This window comes from Atractosteus spatula, chromosome 1 (genome assembly GCF_055471065.1).
Source record: "Atractosteus spatula isolate fAtrSpa1 chromosome 1, fAtrSpa1.hap1, whole genome shotgun sequence".
NCBI classification, from domain to species: domain Eukaryota; kingdom Metazoa; phylum Chordata; class Actinopteri; order Semionotiformes; family Lepisosteidae; genus Atractosteus; species Atractosteus spatula.
In genome coordinates this window covers 50484035-50504863 of record NC_142706.1, presented here as the reverse complement: position 1 = coordinate 50504863, position 20829 = coordinate 50484035, and the positions used below count along the sequence as shown (strand labels likewise).

The 20829-nt window shown below is 41.0% G+C and overlaps 1 protein-coding gene across 1 annotated transcript; it reads right to left on the bottom strand.

Moving 5' to 3' along the window:
• Positions 1 to 1240: 1240 nt before the first annotated feature.
• LOC148841223 (uncharacterized) lies at positions 1241 to 14541 on the bottom strand. The gene is made up of 3 exons (XM_088929230.1): positions 14466 to 14541; positions 8957 to 9334; positions 1241 to 1719 (listed from the first exon to the last, which is right to left on the bottom strand). The coding sequence occupies exons 1-3, from the start codon at positions 14539 to 14541 to the stop codon at positions 1517 to 1519; spliced, it is 657 nt and encodes a 218-aa protein (XP_088785356.1). The 3' UTR covers positions 1241 to 1516.
• Between the last annotated feature and the right edge of the window lie 6288 nt (positions 14542 to 20829).

The following is a 20829-nucleotide window of genomic DNA, read 5'->3' as shown; positions in this document are numbered from 1 at the left end:
CCATGCAGTGTAAGGAGAGCGCAGAGACAGTGAATCAGGCAGAGAGAGAGAAACGAGTGGGCTGGATGCCCATGTTGCTGCTGTTAATAGGAGGGGTTCTGATCCCAGTGCCGTACAACTGCAGCCCCTACGGGGTCTTCATGTCTGCAGTTCGACCAAGCTCTTTAACAAGACAATTATTTGTTTATAAAGAGAGCAGTTTAAAATGCTTCTGGGTATTAATCTGCTGGCAATTAAAATCCCTTTAAGACAAGCTCGACCACTGAACGTCAACTCTAGAGCTTACTTTTGACCTTTCAGGGGAGACTAATTTAGAGGCACTCAGTCTAATCCTACAGATGATAGCTTCCGATCCCAGCTTCCCAGCCAAGTACCAACATCAGATGTCAAATATCTGAAACTGCGGTTCCTCTTGTAGTGGACAGGATTACTGCTGCAATAACATAATATCAGTGGGTAAAACTGACCTGTTCTGTGACAGTCTAATCCCAGATCACGATCCCTATTAATATCAGTGGGTGAACAATCCAATGGTTGGTCATCATGCTCTGTTCTCATTATGGTTAGATGTTCAAATTTCCATTAGATCTTCTGAGACAAGAGCCTGAAGCACTGAGCACAAAACCATGACCCCTCAGGTGCTGTATTAATACATATCAGCTCTGTGTAACATTTAATGACTTCATACACAAACATGCACTAAAACAGCAGTAAAGATAATTTTTTACTTACAGATGAACATATTACTACAGGTACAACTATTTTATACATCGCCTTCATGACATTGTCCTATTTAGCACTTCTATGTTTCAAAAATACAAAACTATATAACCATTTCTTACTCCTTCACCTGACATTTTAATGCTAATTAACCAAAACATGTTGAAATGATTGTTAATAATAATAATAATAATAATAATAATAATAATAATAATAATAACATCACTTTATTAACCCTTTACAATTTCTTGCATTAGGAATTATCTTTTCGCATACCCCAGCTTGCTCTCCATGAGACACACAGACACACAGATAGGGAGAGAGCCTGGTGTTATACAGAGAACACAAAAATGCTCAAAGCTGTGTCCAAGTTAATAATACACAGTTCTATACACATTTAGTTCCATATTTGGTTATTTACAGTGTTGTAACATTAATAGGTATATTACATTTCCATTGTTTGAAATGCTGTGGAAGAAAAGTCTATCTAAGCGCCTATTACACAGCTCCTTGCCAGCCATCAGCTAAAACTTTCACTAAATAAACTGCCTGTTTTGACAAACTTGACCATAGAGCTGAAGAGTCAGGCCACTTTGAGAAGCTGAAGGGTCACGCAGGTGTTTTTTTAATAAGAAACGTGGAATTCTTTTTTATTATATGCACAAGGAATGTGGACTGGCCAGTGATTCTGACTTGGCTAGACGTCGAACTAGGAGAAGGTGCTCCTCCAGTGCACCCCCTGTCAGAGCCAGGCTCCTCTCACATGCGGTGAGCTCCACATGCCTGGCTGGTCAGTCTAGAAGAGCTCCTTTCCTCTGTAACACGTCCTTTTGGCAACCAGGTAAATGGAAGCAAGCAGGGTGAGGGAGATGGCCACAGAGACGAGCCGCATCATCACAGCCAGGCCGGCTGGGCTGTGAACAAATGGGCTGAAGCAGGAGAACATCTCTGTGGAATTCATATCAGTACTGTCGAGGATTTCACAGGCATTGCTGATTCCTGCAAACAGAACACAGGAACATCTCAGGTCCAGACAGAACACAGAACATCTGTGGTTCAGAAAGAACACAGAACATCTCAGGTCCAGATAGAACATGGAACACAAGAACATCAAATACTAAGATAAAGAAAAACATGATATTGAATAAGTTAAAATAGTTTAATTAAAATTGTGAACAGCTTGTCCACATTACTTGCACTAACCATTATTAGTTGTGTACTAATCATTATTGGTTGTGTTAATTGTTTGTGTATTTGGCTTCCTATTATGGAAAATGCAAAAAAAAGTGTTATTGTTTGACATCATCAATGTGCTTATTCCCTTACAATAAGTAAAATGGAATCATGGACCTGCACAGTGATGTTTTGTGATAACCTTCACATGTTTTCAATGATTTGAAGAAATGAACATCTTGCTTGACTAGAAATCAGCCCAGCTCTTCTGCTATAAAGATATCTGGGGGATGACACAAAGGGTGGTAGTTTCTTTTTGCATCGAACAGTAAGATCAAGACCAAAAAGATAATTGTTTTCTCCTTCATTACCAAGATCACAGCTCTGATGAAACAGAGCACGACTATGTGTGACAAACAGGAAGTGAGCTGCGTTACTCTTCAAAGTAATTCCACTTCAAAGGGAATCTGCAGAGAGCAACATGAGGAAAATATGAGTCTTAATGACTGCTTTCATCCCGAGCAACAGGCTGGGTTAGTTGTTTAAAATGCAAGTAATTACAATTTCAAGAAAACAAGTTGTTATGTTAATCCACAAAATATGATAATGACAAGAATAGTCTAGCATGGCTAAGGCGGTGAAAGAAATAGAAAGACTGGAGCACAAATGAACAACTGTTGGTGTTCCATGTCCATACAGAAATGAGACTTGACATCACAATTGCTCAGTACATAAGTTCATAAGAAAAGTTAAAAATGGGAGTAGGCCATTTGGCCCATCTGGACCATTTGTTTGTAGTAGTTAATTGATCCAAGGATCTTCCTGACAGAAACCAAGGATCCAGCCACTTCCTGACAGAAACCAAGGCATCATCTTCAACAACACAGCAGGTAGCTTGTTCCACACTCCCACACCTGTGTAAAGAAGGTTGCTCAATTATGAATGCACTTCCCTGTTGTCGCACTTCCACTTGTGTCCTCTGGTTTGTATTTCACTGTTCATTCTGAAGATAAATGGTGGACGGACTTTGTCAATGAATATGAGGATTTTGACAGCTTGTGTCTAGTCTCCTTGTAGTCGTCTCTGTTCAAGACTAAAAATCTCCAGTTCCTTCAGCCTGCCTGTGAAGGATAGTCATTTAAGCCTCAGAATCTATATAGCCACTCTTTTCTGGACTGATTCCAGAACAACAATATCTTTTTATATCCTGTTTACTAAAGTTGTGCGCAATATTTAAATAAGGCCTTGTTAGTACGTTGTACATTGTACACCTTTAACATATCATCGATTTTAATTTGATGCTTTTAACTCTATATCCTAACATTCTGTTTGCCTTTTTCATTGCTTCCTCACGTTGTCCAGAAGATGTAAATGATGTGTCAACATCTGTCTGGAAAGCCTCGGGCTGCCTGATTGACTGGCCAAACTATGTACCCTACTTGGGACTGCACCATCAGTAAGACCCTTAGAGTGCCTGGAAAAAAATAGCATTCTTCCTTTTTTAGCGATGTGCAGGTATCCCCTAGAGGAAAAAGCTTAACCATCAGAAAATAATAAAGTCCGAAGCACCAGAAACTACTTGCTGTCTTTACTGACATGTTATCCTGTACCATACACTGTAAAGTTGAAATAAAGCCACATAAGTCTTACACTGAACTTGAAGCACTAGGCTATTACATTGTAGCTTATTTCACTAATATGGCACAGAGCCTATTGCACAGAGCTCTGCCCTTAAAACATCATGTTGCCTGGCAACCACAAGAACAATGATCACTCCATGACAACTAACGATCTGGAATACTGAGTGCTCCTAGAAGTGCAAGTACTTTCACTGTATGCCATACTTTAAAGATTAGCAACGTGCAAAAATGTAATCTAAATTAGTTTGTGTTTTGGGATGAGAATTAGCTTAAATTGTTCATGTTGCTGCCAAAAAGAACTTTCTCCTGACTGTAGCATTTCCAGAAGATTCAAACAATCCCTCTGTGTAGTGGGATTTAATTTCACAACCTCCTGCTTATCACGCACTGTGCTGATATTATAAGCCAATTACCTTTAAGCTTGGTTGTTATAAGAAATTGAAGAGTCAATAAACTTAAATTGCTTCTCGGATAAATGGCATAATTTCAATAAATCAAAACCAGAAGAACTGGTCATACAAAATGGAACAGTCTGGAAAACCCAATTTGAACACATCTAAAAAAAGATCCCAAATATAGAAGCTTGAGACCAGAACAACATACAGTATGTGAAAAACTCAAAATTTTAGAATGGACTATAAATGACAACCAAAACCACTCAGAATTGAGAAGGATCACAGAGGAGAAGCTACAAGACAAACTTCAGGACCTCAGACCACGAAAGGTCAATGGCTGAGATGGAATCAACAACAAGATGCTAAGATACAGCATCTTCTTGTTAACATTGAGTTGCAGCAAGCCTTGCTAAACTCTTCAGTTTCTTACTGAGAGCCATGTGTTTTCCTGGAATCAAGGATTCATCACCCAAATCTACAAAAGTGGAGACAGACTTGACCCTAAGAACTACTGTGGCATTTGTGTGAACAGTAACTTAGTAACTGTAATATCATGAATACCCAATTACTGGCCTTACTTACCTCAGTAAAAGTCAGATTGGCTTCCTACCAAACTACACATACTTGAAAATAAACATGTCCACCATACAAAGATGGAAAAATATTTGCTTTATTGATTTCAAAAAAAGTATTTGATTCAATTTGGCATGAAGGTCTGTTTTAGAAACTTCTTCAAAGTGGTGTAGTACGTATGATCCGTGACATAATTAAGTCAACGTACTCGGAGAACAGGTGCACAGTAATAATTGGGAACAAAAGAACAGAATTCTTCACTCAGGGCTGCAGTCCCAGCCTGACATTGTTCAATATCCATCTCAATGAGTTAGCAGAAGTGTCTGAACAGTCTGCAGTTCCAGTCCTCATTCTACATGATGCAGAGATCAAGTTCCTTCTCAACACTGATAACCTGGTCATGCAGTCACCCACAGAGCAGGGGCAGCAGCAGAGCCTGGCACTGCAAGAGCAGTACCGTCAGACATGGAAGTTGACAGTCAATCTCGACAAGACCGGAGTCAGATCTTAGGGAAACAGTTACCACTTCACACAAAACAACAACACACTGGAACACACAGCTTGGCCATTGAAGCTGACAGACCTGGCTGTCCAGCGAGAACAGGCTGTGCTCCCAGTTCCAGCAGGGAGAAGCAGAGACAGAGATACATTTACTTTAGACAAACATTCTTCCCTAAAATAACAGAATTTCCGCACCTGCCAGAATCAGAATGGCTTCCTGTCTTACTGGGGGAGAGGGAAGGAAACACAACTGAACTGGCAGTCCAGTATGGGACCTCCTGTCACATCCTGAGGAACAGACAGCCTTTCTCATTACGTGATGTATGTATATGCCCAAGAATATTTTTGTAGTGTAAATGTCTAGGGTGGCATGGTGGTGCAGTGGTTAGGAGTTCTGCTTTACAGTGCTGGGACCTTGCCCCCAGTTCCTGGGGTGCTATCTTGGGTGTAGAGTCTGTATGTTCTCTCTGCATGTGTGGGTTTCCTCAGATTTGTAGCCAATGTGCTGTCCTCACTATTATCTTAAAATCCTTTACTTTTTTCTTTCTGGTCTGTTAATCCTTTATATAGATTCCAGCCTGAGGGCACACCCTGACTTCTGAAGTCGCAGATTTGACTGTCTTTGGTAAGTCATCATATTTCTCCCAGGTGAAATCTTTTGCAATGTAGTGACCAAGTACATGCTTGCTGGCAGGGTGACAGAAAGCAATAACACCTCTTAATTCTCCACACTAGTTCTCCCCTTTTATTTCCAGGTTGTATGGAAATTCTGAAAGTCGATCTTCAAAGATACTTTCTGTCCAGTTAGTGCTTCTACTTTTGTGTCTCAGCCAGTTTCCCATGTCACAGTTAATAGAAAGATGCTATCCAATGGTCAAGCTGTGAACTACAGTCCCATTGCACAGGATGTTTTGTAGTTGCAATGCTACCAGAGTGTTTTTAACATCCTAAACTTTTGAATGACATGTGAATTAGCCTAGTTTAATTTGTTGCTGTAGTGCCTCTTGCGGAGCAGTGGTTGCTCAGACAGCAAGGGCGTCTAGCTCCTAACCGGAAGGTTGTGGGTTCAATCCCAGGTAGGGCCAAGTGATGTTGCTTGCTCTAATTCCTTCCAGATGGCTCAGCCTGCTTTCCAAATGAGTACTGGGGGTTAATCCTTTTGGGGGTAATAGGCTGGCTGGAGTGTGATGCTGACCACATCACCTCCACCTCCAGTGTCAGATGGTTGAGAAAAATGGTGGCCCTTGCCCCCCATTCCCCATGGACCTTTATGGCCTGAAGAGGGACCTACCTACCTACTGCCTTTTGTAGGTCTGCCACTTCTCTTGCTTTCTCTGTATTTAAATTTATAGACACTAATGGGATGTTCGTGACACTCCACCATGCTGGGAGTAACTTGGTCATGAGCTTTGACTCTTTGCCACCGTGCTAAGGCACTGTAAAGTGTGCTTAACACGTAGCAAACAATCTAAAACCAAAACAATCTCAGAACAAACTATTAACAAAACAATTTTCCAAATTTCTCACGATCAACCCATAATCTATAACAACTCCTTTTTTACAGTTCTTAGAAGTTCCATTTTAGGAGAGCATGACAAAGTAGTACACAGTGGATAGCATTTCTGCCTCGCAGTGCTGGGGCCCTGGGCCCAGTTTCAGGGGTCCTTTCTGCATGTTTGTTTTCCCTGTGTTTGTGAGGGTTTCCTCTGGCTGCTCCAGAGACATACAAGAAGATTTATTGGCTTATGAAAAATGGGCACTGGTGTGAGAGCATGTGTGTTTTTAGTCTGTGTGTGTCCTGTGATGGACTGGTGTCCTGTTCAGGGTCTACCCTACTTTGCGCCTGTTGCTTGCCAGGATAGGCTCCAGCTCCTCCGTGACCTTGTATTAGATAGAGCGGATAGAAAATGGATGGATGTGTAACTGTAAAAATGTACCAATTCAAATAAAAGAGGGAACATTTTCTCTTCAAAATGTGTTTAGTTAACAAATATATGCTCAAATATGATTAAATTTTATATGTGTGATTCGGTAGCATTGCCTATGTTATTTTGTTCATTTACTATTAACTACAGTTGATACAATACCTAGTACCACTAACAATACTTATAATTTAATATCCTAGTACTTTTCAATGTTTATGTATTAGCAATTGCATAAAAATTTAAAGCATTGTTCTTTTAATCTAGGAACTGCTCAGACTAATAAATGTGAAAGACTGGTTGAAACTTGAAATGTCTTTTGAATTGCATTTTTATTTAAAACGGTTAGAATGAGAAACTCCTTAGATTACCTCTTCACTTTTTAAAAATACTGACAAAGCTACAATGTATTATGAGGTGCTGGTTAAATCTAGCATGCAAGTTGAAAATGCAATTGTTACGTAATGTTCCCTTTTCAACGGTAAAAGAGCAGCTCTTGTGGTTAGATTAAGAGATTGGAGACAGATTTTATTTTACTCTTCACACAAAAACATGCAAAGAAATACACCGGTATTCGTCTGTTATTCAAATAAGATTTCCCTTGAAGAGACTGAGAAGCTATTTGCAGGAGTTATCATCAGTTAAAATGTCAATGCTTTTTTACAATAATTTGTGCATAGCAAATACATAAAAGCAGAATGGTACCAACCAACCTCATATTAATTAACCAAAATGTTTAGTACATTAACTATTCAGTGTGTATTACTAAAAAGTGTAATTCAAGGATCGTATCTGTGCACTCTACTTTAATTTAAATATAAAGTCCCTTGGAGACAGTCAAATGACTCCCAAAAAACATGCGCTATATCTCAAACAATGAAAGCAGCACATATGCAAATTTCAATGGTACAAAATTGCACAAATAGAACACAAAATGAGACTGGTTCAATTCTTCTCTGCAGATGTAGTGGAGCTGATTGATGTCACAACACCCCAAAAAGAAGTCACTGTATCGTGGGAATGAAAGCAGCAGAAACACTACTTTCAACAGGGCAAACATAGCACAAGCAAATGTGGTAGGTTTCATTGTTTGTAAAGAGACTAGCTTCACAAAGCTAAATCTTCCAGGTGCTCCAGTTTCCTGCAATCTAAAATTATACTGGCAAGTTAGTTGACGATTGGGAAAACTGGACCTGGTGTGAGTGTGTGCGTGTTTGTGACTGTGTGTGACCTGCGATGGACTGGCGTACCACCCAGGGTGTAGCCTACTGTGTGTCCATTGCTTTCTGGAAAAAGTTGTGGCTCCCCTGCTAGCTCTGTATTGGATAAAGCAATTAGAAAATGGAGGGATGTAAATATGTCTGTAAATATTGTGTTAGTTTTATTTGCTTTGGCCTCGCTGTATGTCATTGGTTATACCAATAAATCAAATAAATTGATCGTAGGCAGTATCTTAGGCAAATTTGTCATAGATCTCACTATGACAAAAGAGCCAGCAGGGGACTCCAAAAGAATAGTGAGCTGTACCATAACCTGACACCTTCCTTTGCTTGGTTTTACAGTTGAGCCACTAAACACTAAACTCTCCCGTCAGGTTCTGTTGAGCAGACTGTATCTTTTTGGAACATCTCTATCCTCCCTCCTTCTCATTCCTCAGAAAATCTCTCCAGTCATTTAAAAAACACCTTGAAACCATTGTTTTGTATGTGTTAATACTACATATGGAACAAAAGAAGAGAGTAAATCAAGTATGTGCCCTGCTAGCATCAAGTATATGTTGGATTAGGCCAATACTGATACTGTATGCATATACTGTGACACATCCACACCCTGGTGGGGAAGAGGGGTGTTGTTGAAGTGCTCAGGAAGAGATCATCAGGGATCCATGCACCTCAGTCTGGGTCACATGTGGACCTCTTTCACAGCCACAGTGAAGGTTAGGGTGGTAGCAGCATCCACCTTCCACTCCACAATAGAAATTTTAGACAGGCACCACAACACCTGCCAAGAGCCAGTCCAGTGCGTGTCTTACCTGCGTCTCGCACGACCGTCAGGTTGATGCTCACGGCGTGCACGGTGCCGTGCGAGGACTTCACGGTCAGGGTGTAGGGCCCCGTGTCGTTGGCAGTGAGGTTGCGAATGAGGAGGGAGCCATTCCTGGAGAAGAAGACCACCCGTCCCTGATACGCCGACTGCGGGATGTAGGTCTTGTTCGGGTCCTCCCTGGCCTGGCCGTCCGCAAAGCGGATTGTTTTCAGCACCACTGGGGCAGAGGAGGCCGTCCACGTGAAGTGCAGGAACGGGGGCGGCTGGCCGGAGACCGTGTACACGGCCGGCAGGAGAGCCCATTGGTTCTCCGCGCCCAAGACCAGGCTCTGATTGGTGGCCACTGAAACTGTCCCACTGCCCTCTGGAGAAGGGAAGAACAATGACAGTCACTGTGGGCCTGGCCTTCCACCAGAGCTACAACAGGAACGCTAAGGAAAGAATAGTACCCTAAGGCAGGGCTCTCGCCCTCGTTTGGGGGACCCCCACATGTGCTGTTGTCTGTTTCAGCTGGCCTCTGACACAAGAATGAAGCCTTAAATGACCTGATTATTTAAATGAGATCCTAGTCCTGAACGTTAGAAGTTGCCATTTAACTCTTATGTGTCAAAAATAAGCTCAGATGCATCTGATCTTACTGCATCAGATAATCAGTAAGCAGCCTGCTGCTGCTATATTTCCTAGATAAATTGTCCTATCAGCAAACTTTGTGTGCACTTAAATGATTAGTCTGCATATTCCTAGGTAATTACCTTTGGAAATATTAATTCTGATGTTGTCACAAACCGCACGCAGGCACGCAGACACCGTCGCATTCCCACGAGCACCCACTAATTATCTTCACACACTTTGTCTATTTAAACTTCCACTCTGCAACTTGTCCTCGCTCACTATTGAGGTTTCCTTAGCCTGAGCTGTGTATCTAGTTAGCGATTTTCCCTGACTTATCATTTGTTCTTGTGACCCCCTGGATCTCCGACCTCGCTCTAGCTGCACGACTTGGATAATGTTCGCCTAGGCATTCAGTTTTCTCTCTCACTCTCCGCACAGGGTCTTTTCCCTACCTTTTTCATTCGGAGTACGAAACAGACGCTTTCTTCAAAGCAATGATAATAGTGACAAATAATCGATATAAGACAAGCAAAAGCTACCAATCACACAGAGCACAGAAAACAAGGCAAAAGATACACCACATCATTAAAAAAATGAGATAGACCTGGGACTCAGCTGCCAAACTTCCTATACATCCTATTTTAATGCACAAGAACGTTACAAAAGTTCTAGATAAAGGGCTGATTTTACAACCTTCTTGCATAGATGCCAGTTGGATTTTGATATGTTTCTCAGGGGATGTCAGTGACATAAACTCCAACAGGTAGTAGGCAGTTCTGTCCTGCTGTTTCCCGGCACCTTGTACAATACAGCAAATCCTGGTTCAGTTTGGGTTATTGAATTGTAGAAATGCATTCTTCCCAACTGAGTTTCACAATGAAATACTTGTTAATATAACGAAAGCATAAATAGAAAAAAAACAGCATTAGAAAACATAATTACTTCCTCAGGGTGTGCAAAAGGCTCTGTACCTGTATTTTTCATTATATATTCTTCTTAATGTAATACTTAATAACAACAGGAGAGCTGAAGATTGGATGGCTTTTACTTTCTTTGTCTCTGTCACAATTAACATAATTCAATTAAAACTGCTTTAGTTCCCCCAGCGATTCAGTTATCAGATGGTTTCCTTTCATTAACTGAAATTTAATTAAAAAATGAAAGGACACAAAAATGAGGAAGATAATTACGAGCAGCTGGTTGGGACTTTTTCTGTTGGTTTCTTAGCTCAGCCTTGATTTTACTTTAACATCAATACTATATACAAATTGTGCTACTTAAAGACAAGAGATATGTTTGGTGGGGTTTCTTATTAAATAACAAACCAGAAGGAATAGCATTTTGCTTTCCTGTGATTTTCAAACAGTATACACTTTGTAGACAAAACCATAAAGTCCAGATTGTATCCCTTTGTAAAACATATGAAACAGAATGTAGACTTACAGCTTCTCAAGGCAGCCAGCTGTAAATATTCACTTAAGAACATGAGAAAATCTGCATAGCTAAGTGATCCCAGTAGCTTATCAAGCCATTCCTTGAGAGTAATGTAGAATCAACTACCTGACTGATAACCTGGAAACATGAGTCATTATTTTACTGATATCGAAAACCCACATAAAGAAATTAACTGTCGCAACAACATTAAACAATGCAAACTGATTTGTATTCCAAATTCCGAAATTGTCTGTCCCCATTCTCTCTGCACTTTATACATGAAAATAATTAAGCTTTTGATAAAGATCCAAATAAAAATAAAATATTTTTTTTAAAAAATTAAAGGCTATAGGCTATATTTTGTACCGACAACTGGTGAAAAGAAAACAGGGTTTGGTTAAGGAGTAGATATTCAGATTGATGAGATGTGTAGTAGTTAGTGGAATAATACAGGGTTCTGTGCTAGGACCACCGCTCTTCTTAATTAGATCAATGATGTAATTATTGGCATCCACACAGGGTTATGTGCCAGGACCTGATTTTTCTCATTTCTATACATGTGTAATTTAAAGTTAGCAAATCTGACAAGGTTCAAGGTGATACAAAAACTAATGCAGTTTAGAAACTGCAAGGAAGGTTTGCAAAAACTTAGACAACATTCAGAGCTAGGCAATTACACAATACTACATGCAGAGAACCAAAATGTAAACTACAAATATACAGCAGGAGACCTTGAGCTTGTAGCAGCTGCTTATAAAAAAAAGAAAAACGCAGTTGTTTATAATGACATCATTTTCTTCCTAGATAATACAGAGAAGCAAGAAAAATGCAAACAAAGTAATATTTATTTTAATATTGAATATATATTTTTAAAACTATAGAATTTATCTTAAGTGAAGTTATGATCAAACTGTACAATTACATAAGTTTAGAATATTATCTGCACGTCTGATCACCACAGAAAATCTTGCTGCCCTGAAATCAGTCCAGAGAACTGATCCAACCAGATACATGACTGGACCTAAATGAATGCCCTGCACTGACATGCTGAAGAAACTGAACCTTATTAGTGTGGAAGAGAGAAGACTGAAAGGGGATTATGTGTGCATTAGGATTAGGATCTGTCATGACCTTTACAGGTTTGGGCCTGGTCAGAACTCCTAGACTCAGGAAAACCTAGACTGCTACTGGAAGTGGTGTTGGTGGACCAGTAGGTGGTGCTCTTCCCTCTGGACCAGAATTTTCAAGCAATGTGCTGTCCATATGAAACTTTGAACCTGATCATTAAACATCTCATGGCACTGTATATAACAGTAGGGGTGTTAACGCCGGTGTGCTGGCTGAATTCCACCCTGTGCTTCGACAATCTAGCCCACCTAAAGTTCCCAATTAATTCAGCAGGAGAGAGGCTGTTTTGCTCTCTTTCATATCTTCTGTGCAGTGGGGCTGCTGTGTGCTGCCCAGGGTGGGACTCCACTTCAGTGAGGGATGGAGTGGGTTCCTTCCCATGTGTGAATTTATTTTCGTTTGTGAGAGTTTAGTATTTTAATAGTTGATTTTCATCTGTTCACATTATTAAACATAAATTCAGGTGGTGACAGACTTGTTTTCTTGTAAATGTTAACTGCAATTAGTTTTGTTTATGCAAAAACGCATGCTAGATTTGCTTCTGATTTATTATTTTTAATTGACTCCTGGGTTTCAACTAAGTCTTGTCTGGTATGTAAAAGCAACATAGTGCAAAATGGTGTAGAAAAAGTTTAGAATGAAACAGAAGACTGGAAACACCAAGCCTGAAGAAACTACCTACAATTAAAAGTGCAGAATTTAAATCAAGAGATGTAGTGATAGAACTGCAAATTGTACCAGTAAGACCAGATTTAGATTATTATGTACAATTTTGGTCACCATGTTTTAAAAAGATTTTGTTATTTTGGAATCAGTCCTCAGCAGACAATCTAGTCCAAACAAAGAAAATTAGCCAGGTACTTTCTGATGCTTAAAAGATCCTTAAATAGTGAAGACAAGGAGACCGGATTCAAGTATGATAAATCCTCAAAGCACTGATATTCAACCCAGTGGAATTCTTCAGAATGATAAGTGAAACTTGAACCAGAGGATACAAGTGGAAACTATGTAGAAGTAAGTTTACAACTGACAAGAGGTGCCACGTCTTTACACACAGGGTTGTGGGAGTGTGGGTCAAGCTACCCAGTCATATTGTGGAAGCTGATTCAGAACTGAACCTACTATATTGCGTGGAATGAATATTAATGTTTAGTAAATAATTCAAATGTGTATTCATTTTGTACTCATTATAATAAACAAAATGGTAAAATAATTCAAAAGATGACTAAAAATGAAATGAATAGTGAAGTCCCTGTCAAACACTTCTTTTGGTATGAGTACAACACTGCAGGGATATTTGTTCTCAACTGACAGTTGTGGTTTGAGCAGGCGGCAGTACCTCAGGAGAAAACATTGTGTAAATGCGACCACAACAGAAACCTTCCAGTGTTCAGCAGCAAGGGCATGGGGGACGAGAGCTCAGCACCGCAGCTGTGACGAACAGTTTCTCACCTGTTGATGTCATCGCAGCCTGAACTTCCTCTGGATGTGTTTTTTTTTTTCAAGCACACCTCACATGAATCTCCCTGCACCTGACTAAACAAACCCTTCTCTCTTGCGGATGTTGCAGCATGTTTGCACATCACTGACAGACAAATCGCTGACAAATCTTTACAAAAAATCTAGAAATTCAAACTCATGTTTTCCTTAGAATGCAGGGAACATGCAGTTCTGTATTCTTATCTGTTCCACCTTAAGGATATGAGGTCTGGCAACCTCACCAGAGCTCTAGCAGATACAGTATAAAAGCAATTAATGTACTGGCTGATTTGCAGCAGTTCGGCAGGTTTCTTGAGATCTCTTGATCAGTCATGGGGGTGTGAAGTGTCTTGCCCATGACTGTGTCAGGCAGCAGCATGTGTGCTGAGACCTGTGAAATGTGGGGACACTTTGAGAGGTTAACGATTTGCCAGGATTTAAGAACAAAACGTCAAAACACTTAGGATGAAATGCCTTTATAAAACTGCAGCTAGGTTGTGCTGAGTGCTTTAAACTTCCCCACAGTAAACTTCCTTGGTCCATGATGTGACCCCTCTCGTACTTGACGTGTCACAGTCTCAAGGCTGTCTGTGTCCCTCTGTCCTTCACTGTGACCCAGCTCAGTAAACCTTCCGGGGGGCCGATGCCAACCGCTAGGGTGGGCTTCGCCAGGTATTTTACAGCTGTGCTAGGCCCAACCTGACCTTGACCTGTCACACATTCTGATGTTGTGGTGTTCTGATCACATACCCTTAAACCCCTCTATCTATTGGTGAAAGATTGTGAGAGCTCGCGATGTTTCTGCCGTGATTCCCTCAGAAACGCTGTCCAGACTCACTTACCCGTGACGCTCAGCAGACTCAGGAGGAAGCTGCACAGGAGAGCCCGCTGGTTCATTTCGGCCAGTCGCGCTGCCATTCTCCACAGCCGCACTGTCTGCTGAGACCTGCGCACTCGGGCTCGGGACCACAGGCACGCCGAGAGTGGGAGGAAACGAATGTGATTTTTTTATTTCTTCATTCTGCTAAAGTTTTAGAAGAGGGAGGTGGCGGTAGCGGTGGCGGTGGGGGGTGGGCTTTCTTTTATAACACCACACTTTGGAGCAACAAACTGAAACAGCAGGCTGATGTATTTCTTTCCCCCTTGAGGCTAAACTTATAATCATCTGAATGGGACAAAGACTGATTTCAACCCTTTACCCACTTATACAACTGGAACTTAAAAGTCAATAGATTTCTAGCCTGTTGTCAATAACAGCATACTGTATAAGTAGCACGTTGCCAGACATTCCCTGCAGAATCAATATCCTGTCTTGATGGGTGTGTAGAATGTGTGCCAGGAAGTGAAGGTGTGTGAGAGTACAGACAGCAGCCTCTGTGCAGCACGGAGAGCACCAGCAGCACCAGGTCTGGGGGAAGCCTGCGCAGACTGACACATTCCTGCCTGCAGACATCAGATCTCAGCCGACATCAGCAGGGACTCCCAACAAGCAAGGCATCCCAACACAAACGTTCAGACTTCAGTTTCTGTTTCAGGATACTGGAATGAAATCTTCCAAAAAACGAAGTTGGCGTTTTCAAAGTTGAATTAAGAGCATAAGAAAGGTTATGGGAGGCCCATCTAGCCAATTTGAAAGTTAATTGATCCACAATATGGCTGGATGGCTTGTTCCACACTCCCACAATCCTCTGGGTAAAGAAGTACCTCCTGTTACAAAGATGTTTTGACTTTTTCTACATATAGTACAAAAGTTATTTTCCCCAATGTATCATTGTCGTGATAATCTGCCTGGAAACACCACAATGACAGTGTTAGTCTAAACTTTGATAAATGTTTGTGACTCTAAACTATATTGTGGAGGAAATGTGTTGAAGCCATGGGCTTTCTCACAGGAAGCAATGAAAACCATGTAACAGCTTCGAAAAATAATAAAGAAGTATGACAGTCATATAACTCTTTTCCTTTTTTGCCTTAAAACTACTCCCATTGTGGACTACTGTACCTCATAAAAACAGAAACCAAGCTTAGCTCACTTGTGATATACAGGTATGTTGGTTAGTCCTTCTCACTGCTTCATAATGTTGGCAAGAGTAAAGGTGCACACATTGATACACACACTGTTCATACATTTTCTCAAATTAACAAGCTTGGTTTTTTAGTTAGAGGAGACAAGAAACAAGACCCACTTGCAGAAGAGATGTGGTTTGTGTAATAATAAACTGCTTAGAGAGAATGTATAATCCCTCACAATTAGTCACACAAAAGGTGATGGAGCCCTTCAAGCAAAACATAGGTCTCTTAACGCTGAGCTGCCTTATGAAACACAGTTCATTTCTGTGCAGCTGGATCGTTGTCTCATCTTACTGGGCTGTAGTTCACAAGCTTTCATCTGAGAGTCACCTACCTGTCTGCAATTCATGCTGAAGTCCCATAGGGATAAGCATTGAAAAAGTAGCTAATTTAAATTCTTCTGTGCATTTAAAGGCATATCATTATAACAGTTCAAGATTCTCCAGTTTAATTTGAATGTAAATATTTTAATGATGGAAATCCCTAAGACCTGGGTTAGAATAAATCATTTTGTAATTCAGAAAAGGTTGTAATTCAGAAAAGTAAAATTCTGAAAGTTTTTGAAGTAAACAAACATAAACATAAAAGATTGCGCGTTGTACAGTTTTTAAGTTTACACCAGCTAATTGATGAGAAAATCCTACTCAATCATTTTTTAAAAGAAGCCAGGATATCGACTTCAATACCATGACAGGGTAGTTTGTTCCAGAACAAACTGGACCTTGAAGTAGCAGCTTAAAGAAGTGCCTCCTATTCAGGGTTTCAAATGCACCTTGCTGCAGTTTCAATCACTGTCTTCAGGTTCATGTTTCACTGTTCATTCGGCACAACTTCTCTGGGCAGACTTTGTCAACATCTTTGATGATTTTTATCAAGCCCCTCATAGTCTTCTGCATTCAAGACTAAAGAGAATAAGTTCCTTGAGCCTTTCTGTGCTGAATATTCCCTTAAGACTCAAAATGCATGTGGTTCCTCTTCTCCAGACTGAATCCAGAGCAGCTATATCTTTTCTACAACCTGGTATCCAAAACTGTACACTGTTTTCAAAATGAGGTCCTTCTATTACATTGTACAGTACAATCTTAACATAACATATCTTGCTTTAATTTTTAAATTCTAAAACAGCTATATTCTGTATACCTTTTTATTGTTTCCCTATACTGTCTGGAAGATGAAAATAATTGCTCAGCACAAATATCTCAGTGCAATCTTCATTAGTAGATATTTCAAGCTTAGTGTTTCACAATTTATACTGTCAATTTATATTTATGTGACTGGCTGGTAACAGTCTGCACTTGCCTACAGTATGAGATATCTGCCTTGTGTTCCCCAGTCCTGAAGTGGTTGAGGGGCTGCTCAAGAAACCGACGGGTTGTTTTTTCTTGGCTTTGGAGTTCAAAATGTCTGCTTGGCCCTTCTGGGCACAGAGATGTATTTGGAGCAGAAGAGTGAGCCAGGAGAGCAGGGCCTGGGGATGGAATGGGAGCCACAGCCAGCCTGGGTGGTGTTGAGCACCCAGGTGGACAGAGACCAGCTTTGCCAGGGAGGCATGGAGGAGCACTGTGTCTCAGGGCTGAAGGGGCTCTCTGAAGGCCTTCTGGTGGCCTGAAGGGTTAAGTCCATGTCTTTCTTGAACAAGAGGACTGGCGGGTGTGACCAGGTACTGGAGCTGGAACAGTCGGCACCACAGATCACTGATTTCTGAATTCCACTAAGATAATTTAGACTGAATATAAAACTCAAGGTAATTGTAGATTCCATTCACACATTCCCGAAACTTCTGCGTAAGAAAAGATTGTGCTCAATATACAAGGCCTGGAGAGTCGCTTGAGGCACACCTCTTTTCTAAATGGAGTTCAATGAAGAATTTGTAGTTGAACAACAGCGCCACTAGGTGCCGCTGAGAGTGCATTTTGGATTAGGCTTACCATTCTAGGCTGGTCTTCCTACTGTTCTGCATATCACCAACTGCATATCTGAAAAGCTATGGATAATATACAGCTACAATCACACAGCAGCCTCTCAGAAAAGAGGGCCTATTATCTGGCAGGAAATTCAATTAAAAATGAAACTGTGTGTCACAGGTGCTTCGCCGCTTCACATTAAAACTGCCTGTGCTAAATTACCTGCCAGCCTGATGTCTTTTCAGTGCATCTGCTTGAATCCATCTAAGATGTTTGGGTACATGAGAGTAAAATACAATTGTAATACAAATTACAAGGTGCTTTTAAAAATGTATAAAAATGAACACGTGAATAAATGTGACTGAATGGATTTGGTGCAGACTGAAATTCTGATTGAAGTACTCCTCCAGTCCCTCGGACCCCCCCGGTACTCCCTCAGTCCCTCTGGCAGGGTGGGGGTCTCTAACACACCGACCCCCCCAGTACTCCCCTAGTCCCTCCAGCAGCGTGGGGGTCTCTAACACCCTGACCCCCTAGTACTCCCCTAGTCCCTCCAGCGGAGCAGAGCAGCTGTGACAGAGCCCCCTTAGCTTGGGGGAGAAGGGAACACCCCCTGATCCTATATGGGCAGTGAGGGTTCTGCCTCACTGTGAGATAGATACTGTTTGGCTCCCCTCAGCTCTCTCTGAAGCTTCTCATTCCCATTAGCTTGATCTTGGTAGATCTCATAAGCGAAGCACAGCTGGGTCTGCACAGTCCTGGCATGGAAGACCTCTAAGGAAAATCATGGTGCTGCCCCAGGTGTTTGCCTATTTAAATTTGATCTTTTTAATTTAATTTACTGCTTCTACAGATTTTTCTAATTCTTCTGTTTTGGTATCAACAAACTTGACTAGCTTACTAACTATACCCAAATTTTAGATCATTTATTGAATCATATTATTTATTGATATAATTGTAGTTATCCTAGAACAGATTCCTGAGATACTCTAATAACAACATCACCCCTAAAAGCTGGTGTTATTGAACTCAATTTCATGTATGCTATCAGGTAGATAAGACAAGAGTGAGTGTGAGAGCACGAACTCTTAATTTTTCCATGGTTATATTGTATTTTTGAATTATATGCACAGTATAGCAGCAATAAGTCAGAAATTCAGACCAGATATAGACACAATCAAAATTGTATCGTGTCAGTTGTGAAATTGGATCAATTGGCTACATACTGTAATATTACCTGGCTCTAAAAGACAGTGCACAATGGAGAAGTAAATGACCAGGGTGAGAGACAACAAGGAGGAGATCAGTGACCACAGCTTAGTCAAAGAAACAGAGACACTGGCAAACCTGACTAACCTGAGAGGACAGACTCAGTGACCACAGCCTGGACATTGAAACGGTGAAACGGGCAGACCTGGCTGCCCAGAGAGGACAGGCTCAGTGTTTCTAACACAGTCTATCACTGTCTGGTGATAGAAACAGGGAGGCACAAGCAGATCTGGTTATCTAGAGAAGACAGGCTGTGCACCAACTGCCAGTTGGGAGAAGCAGAGACATAAATAGCCCTTTTGCTACACTGTGTAAAAAACTCAGAAATTAGATAAACATTCTTCCCCAAAATAACAAATATAATGCCAGAATTCCCACACCTGTCAGAATCAGAACAACTCCCAATCCTACTAGGGTTGAGGGGAAAAAAAAGTCGATTGAAGTCACTGCCCAGTACGTGATCTAACACAGCCTGGGGAGAAACAGAGTCTCTCAGATGATAATTTGACATTATTGTTTGAAATGTTTCGATAATAGTTCATGCTTCGGCAACTCTAAAAATCATTGGTCTTGTCAAAACAGAATTTGGAATTGTTAAGTCAGTGAATCAGTCCCCGAACAAACAAACGAATGCTGAGCTTTTCTGAGGGAAGATTTTTCTTTTGGAATAACAACGAGTTTTAAAATACAAAACAAGTACGTAAGGTCAATATTAACAACACTGATATTTGGGTGCGGGGCCTGTGCACCTAGGAGATAAAATACTGTACCTATCACTTCATTTCCCTGTCTTTAAGCAGCTCTCTCATCCTTTTTTCAGCATCAAGGATTTCCACGACAGAATCTGCAGTGACACAGAACCGCTTTTACTAAACAAACCCTGCAGAAATGAATCATTTTATTGTCCATCTGAGTTACTTACCAGCCATCACACACATTTTTAAAAACCCTTTCCTTTTCTGTGTCGCTGTGCTGGGCTGCAGAAGGGTTTAGGCAATGCATTCTTTCTGTCAGACCCCAGAGGGACAGATTTGACCTACTGATCATTCCTCGGAGAGAAACTGTCTTTGCTCTAGTTTGATTGAAAAGAACTACCAGCATCATGGAGTTACTTAAAAGCTATATAGATTAACTTTCTTGTTCCCGATGCATGATGGACAGAAATCTGCATCACCAATGGAAGCTGATGTTATTTTCTCTGGCAGTGAAAAGCCCCTGATATTGTTTTAATCCTTTCTGAGATAATGCACTGCCTGATTGTCAAAATGCCCGCGAAATTGCATGACAGCTAAAAAAGACAACTTTTCCTTTGGTTACTGTAATTATTATTACAATTGCCTATGATTAATTATAGAGGAGGAGAGGAGGGTGAGTGGAAGAAGGGAGAATGTGAGCATGGTTAGTCATGCACTGCATGTCACCTTTAGTAAAACAGTGAAGCACTGTTCAGCCATTGTCATTCACTACAGTTATCCAGAGCTCATGATGGACTGGTGAGTGTATTGGGTCGGACAAGTGTTTTAAGGTGGTTTATGTGGTTTGTTTATGAAACTGAGAAGTGTCAACTAAGCAGGTGTCATTTCACATCCATTTCATTACGTTCACAGGTACAGTATGTAAACATGCAGCAAAAAACATGATCTGGCTGTCTGTGTCACTGTGACACTTAGGCGTGATCAAAGTCCTCCACTGTACATTGTACAGTCACAGGAACAACACATTAAAACCAGTTGTGTGCAGCGCACAGAGTCTGCCAGAACTGTTTGGTGGCCCCTTACGTATGCGAAATGTGCTTCTCCTTGTCCACTTAAAAACGAGCCCTGTGTGTTCACGTCCACACCTTGACAGCCTTACCTGTCAAGAAGTCTTCTGTGTCTTAGAGTAGATCTCATGGGCTTTCATGGGCCTGTTCTTATCCATCTCTGCCCTGATTCCAGTGAGGAGATGTGGGCTATGGTGGAAT

Coding starts and splice junctions, on each gene's coding strand:
- LOC148841223 (XM_088929230.1), bottom strand. CDS start 14,541: ATGGCAGCGCGACTGGCCGAAATGAACCAGCGGGCTCTCCTGTGCAGC. Junction 9,335..14,465: donor GAGTCTGCTGAGCGTCACGG/GTAAGTGAGTCT, acceptor TCCCTTCTCCAG/AGGGCAGTGGGACAGTTTCA. Junction 1,720..8,956: donor GACGGTCGTGCGAGACGCAG/GTAAGACACGCA, acceptor TTCTGTTTGCAG/GAATCAGCAATGCCTGTGAA.